This window comes from Trachinotus anak, unplaced genomic scaffold (assembly GCF_046630095.1).
Source record: "Trachinotus anak isolate AG129_WGS33_773 ecotype Australia unplaced genomic scaffold, CSIRO_AGI_Tana_v1 ptg000023l, whole genome shotgun sequence".
NCBI lineage: Eukaryota > Metazoa > Chordata > Actinopteri > Carangiformes > Carangidae > Trachinotus > Trachinotus anak.
In genome coordinates this window covers 9,758,323-9,765,000 of record NW_027273874.1, presented here as the reverse complement: position 1 = coordinate 9,765,000, position 6,678 = coordinate 9,758,323, and the positions used below count along the sequence as shown (strand labels likewise).

General features: G+C 43.5%; 1 protein-coding gene across 1 annotated transcript in view; it reads right to left on the bottom strand.

The window, feature by feature from the left end:
- The window catches only part of LOC139606596 (muscle M-line assembly protein unc-89-like), an 89,548-nt gene that overhangs the window by 75,821 nt on the left and 7,049 nt on the right, over positions 1-6,678 (bottom strand). The window contains exons 7-8 of the mRNA XM_071458852.1: positions 4,654-4,977; positions 3,357-3,683 (exon numbers count right to left, since the gene is read on the bottom strand). Of these exons, the coding sequence (XP_071314953.1) occupies positions 3,357-3,683; positions 4,654-4,977 (651 nt within the window). The remainder of the gene's footprint in view (positions 1-3,356; positions 3,684-4,653; positions 4,978-6,678) is intronic.

The following is a 6,678-nucleotide window of genomic DNA, read 5'->3' as shown; positions in this document are numbered from 1 at the left end:
ACTGAGGAGCAGAGGCTGCAGAACTTCATTCACAGTGCTGCTGTTTTTAGTTTCCTTCAGTATCACAGTGAAACAGTGACCTCATGACCCCGTCTGCTCTCCTGGTTGAATGCATCTCTTTAAAGAGCTCTGTGTGGGAACGTCTCTCCCTCCTGTCGCCTCACAGGCACAGGGTACATGGGTTGTTTTAGCCCTGAGCGGAGCCTTACAGGAAGCAGAACCTGGAGCCGCAAAACAAACACCCTTCCCACAATCCACTGCTGTTTACCTGTGCAGGTGAGGGGCGGAGGACCCGGTTTGAGATTCAGAAGTGACGTGGACGTACGTCACAGTGAAGATGATGATAACGAAGCTCCTCCCCTTCTATTTAAACAATCACTTATACAAACACATATATACACAAATATATATATAGATATATATATATTCTAAAGGTGGAATTTATAGATGCTATGGATGTTTTTATTTATTACAGCATGAACTGTTAGTGTGAGTGTACGAGTGTGTGAGTGTGTGTGCTGCACAGACTGTAAGGTCAAGTCTTAAGGAACCCACATGACCTCTGACCTCTGACCAATCAAAAACCTCACAGTCACAGGTCCTGAACACTGTTCATTTATCAGCGATCAGCTGAGCTGCTGCAGGAGATGAAGGTTCTCCTCCTCCTCCTCCTCAGAGTCCTGAGACAGACCTGAACCATGATGACAGGATGTCAGCATCTCTGGTGTCCCTCCACAATAAAGCTCCAGAGAAACAGGCTCCAGAACTTCATTTAGAATCCGCCTGTTTTTGAGTTTCCTTCAGTATCACAGTGAAACAGAGACGATGTGATCCACTGCAGACAGCAGCTGATCACAGCTGATCACAGCTGATTTATCTGATCATAGCTGATCACAGCTGATTTATCTGATCATAGCTGATCACAGCTGATTTATCTGATCACAGCTGATTTATCTGATCACAGCTGATCGCAGCTGATTTATCTGATCACAGCTGATTTATCTGATCATAGCTGATCAAAGCTGATTTATCTGATCACATCTGATCACAGCTGATTTATCTGATCACAGCTGATTTATCTGATCACAGCTGATCGCAGCTGATTTATCTGATCACAGCTGATCACAGCGGATTTATCTGATCACATCTGATTCATCTGATCACAGCTGATCGCAGCTGATCACAGCTGATTTATCTGATCACAGCTGATCACAGCTGATTCATCTGATCACAGCTGATTTATCTGATCACAGCTGATTTATCTGATCACAGCTGATCACAGCTGATTTATCTGATCACAGCTGATGGTGATGAGACAGCTTGACTGGAAACAGATGGTAAGAAAAACCCAGGCTGAAGTTAGATGAGATATAGAATATAAATAGCCTGATCATGATGATGATGATGATGATGATGATGATGCCTTCCTCATGATGAACCAGTGGTTGGAGCCTTACAGACATTTGATGTGTTAGCAGCAGCAGACAGAGAACTGTAATGTCCTGACAGTGTGATGTGACCCTGAACGCAGCGTCTGAATAAAGAATAAAGTCTCTGTCTGTCTGTTTGAGGCTCAGTCTGTCCCTCAGGTCTTTAACGTCCTCATTCAGTGTCTCATGACAACAGAGCGTCCTCTGTCTTCACCTTCACCTGTGCAGCCAGGTGTGATCAGAGGGATCTCGTCCATGGACCAGTTCAGAACAACGTCCTGACTCCGGCTCCATGTTGGACTCAGTGAGGACAGACTGAGGACAACCTGCTTCATGTCCAATGACTGAGGAGACACCACCTGACCTGCTGCGAACTGAGACGCTCCCACTTCTCCCAGTTTGTACTCACTGACTGGTGTGAAGCTGCAGCTCCTCGGCTCGTCGACGACCACTTCCTGCAGCTCTACCTCGCTCTACCACACACACTCCCTCTCTGTCGTCACATGTAAAAACTGTGTGTGTGTGTGTGTGTGTGTGAGAAAGTGGTTTCAAGAGAAAACTTCATCCATGAACAAAACGCCCACGACTCAAAAGTCCACATTAATTATTGACATGGTTTAATGACACAGTTGTCATGGAGACCAGGAAGGAAAAGGACGAGTCAGCTGGACTGTTACCTTCAGCTCTGCTCAGATTTTCAGCCTTTACTATTTATTATATATATTTATATTTTCTTGATCAATGGTTTTCTCAATAAAAGACATGTTATCATTTCTTCAATGTCTTGTTTAGTTCGACCAACAGTCAAAAAATTCTGTTTTTTTCATGTGTGTGTTGTGGAAATTCTCTGCTGCTGGTGAGGAATGAAACAGAGACTTCTGCCGGCCGACAAGTTTTTATTTTCTTTGCAAAGAAAAGGTCAATCAACACACGAGTGGTGAGAATGAAGAAAGACCCTGGGCATGGGGAGACCTAAACATTTATACCTGAGGAACGCCCCTCAAGAGTGTATCAAAAGCGAGACAAATCACAGACGCACAAGATAAACACAAGGTCCACACAGTGCTGCAGTCGGAGGAAGAGGTGGAGCAGGTGGAGGTGGTGCTGACTTTACACTGAGCTGCAGCCAAAGAAAAGTCCAGTTTCAGTCTGTAGTGATTTGACATCATGGACGGTTGAGCTGAAACTCCAGAGTGATGAAGACAAACCTCAGTCACCACATCTGGTTCCACTAACAGTCTGAAGGCTTCATGTGGCTGCAGTGACACATGAGAGTGTGGCATCAATACTGATCAGTACTGATCAATACTGATCAATAGTGAGTCTGCAGACTGTGACTGAGTCAGTAGGACTCAGAGTGTCCTCCTGTCTTCATCCATCGTCCATCGGCTCCTCCACCTCCGTTTTCTCTCTGGTCCAAAGTCAGATTGTATCGATGATCAAAGATCAACAGACCAATCAAACTGATTGATCAGCCATCAGAGGAGTTGGATCAATGGAGCTGCTTCTGTTTCTGTCCTGACGTCTCTCTGCAGGAAAGACAGAAGACAGTGAGACAGACAAACAACCAGAGACAAACAACCAGAGACAAACAACCAACCAGAGACAAACAGCCAGAGACAAACAACCAGAGACAAACAAACAACCAGAGACAAATAAATAACCAGAGACAAACAAACAAACAACCAGAGACAAACAAACAACCAGAGACAAACAAACAAACAACCAGAGACAAACAAACAACCAGAGACAAATAAACAAACAACCAGAGACAAACAAACAACCAGAGACAAATAAATAACCAGAGACAAACAACCAGAGAGAAACAAACAACCAGAGACAAACAACCAGAGACAAACAAACAACCAGAGACAAATAAACAAACAACCAGAGACAAACAACCAGAGACAAACAAACAACACTGACCTTTGACCTTGAGAGTCACCCTTTTCTCTCTCAGGACGTTTCCGTCGAAGTCGTAGACTCTGCAGGTGTAGTCTCCTGTGTCTGTGACTCTGAGGTGTTTCAGGGTCAGACTGAGGTCTCCAGTTCTCAGCAGGTCTTCCTTCATCTCTGTTCGGTCTCTGTAAACCTGGTCCTGGTCTTCAGGTCTGTCAGAACCGTTCTGATTCACATGGACCTTCCTGTTGTCTCTGTCTGTCCACTCCACTCTGACATGTCCAGACAGGTCAGCTGTGGTCACGAAGGGCAGCTGGACAGACTCCGCCCCCTCCTCCACCTCCACCTGTTGGACTGAGAGGACAACAAACCAGATGATCAGCTGTTCAGACAGCAGCAGCAGGTTTTAATCTCTTTATTGAAGGATCACAAAGTTGTAGAGAAACCTGAAGGACAGAACCAGGACTCTACTCCAGAAAGTGGGTTTCTTAAAAACTCTGAGTGTCTTAATCCTGAGATGAAGGAAACTGAGATCACTTTAACTGTGAGTCAGTTACCATGGTAACAGCCTCTGTGAAGCTGACCTGCTCTCTGGCAGGTTTTCTTCTGTCTGTCTCCTCTTCATCCTGTCCTCATCACAGAGCAGGTCAGAGACGTTCATCTAAAGACTTCATGTTGGAGCAGATTCAGATCCTGATCATCAGTTTGTCACCTGAGACCTGTCGTCACTAACATGACTCTGTGATGAGGATCAGTCAGTGTGAGGACACAGACGACCTCTGACAGTCAGATATGACACATGGAGGCTTCATCCTCAGCTTCTGTCTTTAAAACCCTGAGACTCTGAGACATTCACACTCTGTCAGATCGTCCATCAGCTGCTCTCAAACATTTACTACACATTCATCACTGTGAAGGAAGAATCAGTGTGAAGCTTCAGGCTCTGATCTATGAGGAATCATCTGTTCTGATTGGTCTCACTGATGAACCGTCCAATCACAGCTGTCACATCATGTTGTAGGTGAAGTGAAGTTTCTGAGTGAGGACGACCGTGGAGCAGCTGGAACACTTTAACTTTTCAACACTGGACTGAATGTATTTAGAGTGTTTGACTGTAGCTGCAGAGAGTCTGACACTGGTTTAACAGCTTTTCACTGACTGGAGACACATTTATTCATTTATTAGAATCTGAGGCTGCAATCACAAATCTGTGGACTACTGTCTGATCTGTTTGAACCAACAACCAGAGACAAACAACCAGAGACAAACAACCAGAGACAAACAACCAGAGACAAACAACCAGAGACAAATAAACAACACTGACCTTTGACCTTGAGAGTCACTGTTTTCTCTCTCAGGAAGTTTCCGTCCTTGTAGACTTCGCAGGTGTAGTCTCCTCTGTCTCTGACTGTGAGGTGTTTCAGGGTCAGACTGAGGTCTCCAGTTCTCAGCAGGTCTTCCTTCATCTTTGTTCGGTCTCTGTAAACCTGGTCCTGGACTTCAGGTCTGTCAGAACCGTTCTGATTCACATTGACCCTCCTGTTGTCTCTGTCCAACCAGAACACTCTGACGCGTCCAGACAGGTCAGCTGTGGTCACGAAGGGCAGCTGGACAGACTCCGCCCCCTCCTCCACCTCCACCTGTTTGGCTGAGAGGACAACAAACCAAAGACTCAAACTGGTGGTTCAGTCATTTGTGATTTTTGTCGCATTTATTCGTCGCTTTAATGTGGACAAAACAGAGGCAATGGATGTAAACAGTCTTGTCTCACAAAGTGTTAAGCTGCAAAGTGGTTTTAAGTGGCCCAGAGAAGGCATCAAATACCTTGGTATTTATATTCCCCAATCCCTACATAATTTGTATGATGCAAATTACACTAAAATAATTCGACACATTAGCAATGATTTTGAACGATGGTCTGCACTTCCACTCTCTCTACTAGGCCGTGTGGAAAGTATCCGTATGAATGTCTTGCCTAGACTATGATATTTATTCCAGATGCTACCTGTGGAAATTCCTAAAAGAACCTTTGATGACCTTGACAAAATGATGTCAAAGTTTATATGGCAAAAAAAACGTCCTAGAATTAGACTTAAAACCTTACAGTCACTGAAATCAGACGGAGGTCTTAAACTTCCAAACTTAAGATACTATTTTTGGGCTGCACAGATGAAGCCACTTATAGTTTGGATCCAGAATGGTACTTTTACACGATGGCTTAATATCAAGAAAAGTATGTGCCCAGAGCCTTTGGAAAATCTGGCCTTTGTAGACACTTCTATAAAAGAAATGGCGGACTGGACAAAAATCACTTTGAAAATCTGGAAAAAAATACGGTCAGCCTTCGGGTTGCCAAAGGTACTCTCATCATTAACAAATATTGGACTTATGAGGACCCTCACTCCTAACACTTTAGATTCTGGTTTTAAGAAATGGCCAGACCATGGTCTAGAACAACTGCACCAGTTAGTCAAGGATGACAATTTGAAAACATCTGCACAGTTGAAAAACGAATTTGACCTCCCCAGGACAGATTTCTTCAGATATCTACAGCTGAGATCTTTTCTGACGACACACAAAGACTGGGGAAAACTCATAAGACCTACCCCCATAGAAAAGTTTCTCATAACACAAATAACTCATGGAGATAAGAAAATAATTAGTAAAATATATAATGTTTTTTTATCAACAAATGTACATAACTCTGAACACATAAGACAGCGATGGGAGGTAGAGACTAACAAAAACATATCATTAGACACGTGGAAGGAGAATTTAAGTGGAAAGTAGTTACCAGGTTCTTCAGAACACCAACAATAACAGCTAAGATGGGACCAGCACATGGTAGCTCATGTTGGAGGAACTGTGGTGCTGTGAATGCCAATCATACCCATATATTCTGGCTGTGTCCTAAATTAAGCCTTTTCTGGAAAGATGTTTTTGATGCTCTCAGAGAGGTTTTCAAACGTGATATTCCACAAACCCCTATTGTAACATTATTAGGAGAAATCCCTGAGGGTATAGAAGGAAGGGATGTGAAATATCTCTTAAACATTCTGCTGACAGCAGCGCTAAAATGCATAACCATCAGATGGCTAAAGCCAGATCCTCCTACTTATAATGTATGGATTCAAAAAATATGGGACATCTACCAGATGGAGCAAATTACATACTCATTAAGACTTCAGAAACCTATTTTTATTAAACGATGGAAACCTGTTATAGCTCTGCTAATACAATAAGTGTATAGCATAAGACTCCTGGTTAGGTACTAAATACATTCACACCACCAGTCATTTGATACCTAGAGTGGATCTTTCCTTTTCTTCTTTTTTTTTCTTTCCTCCCT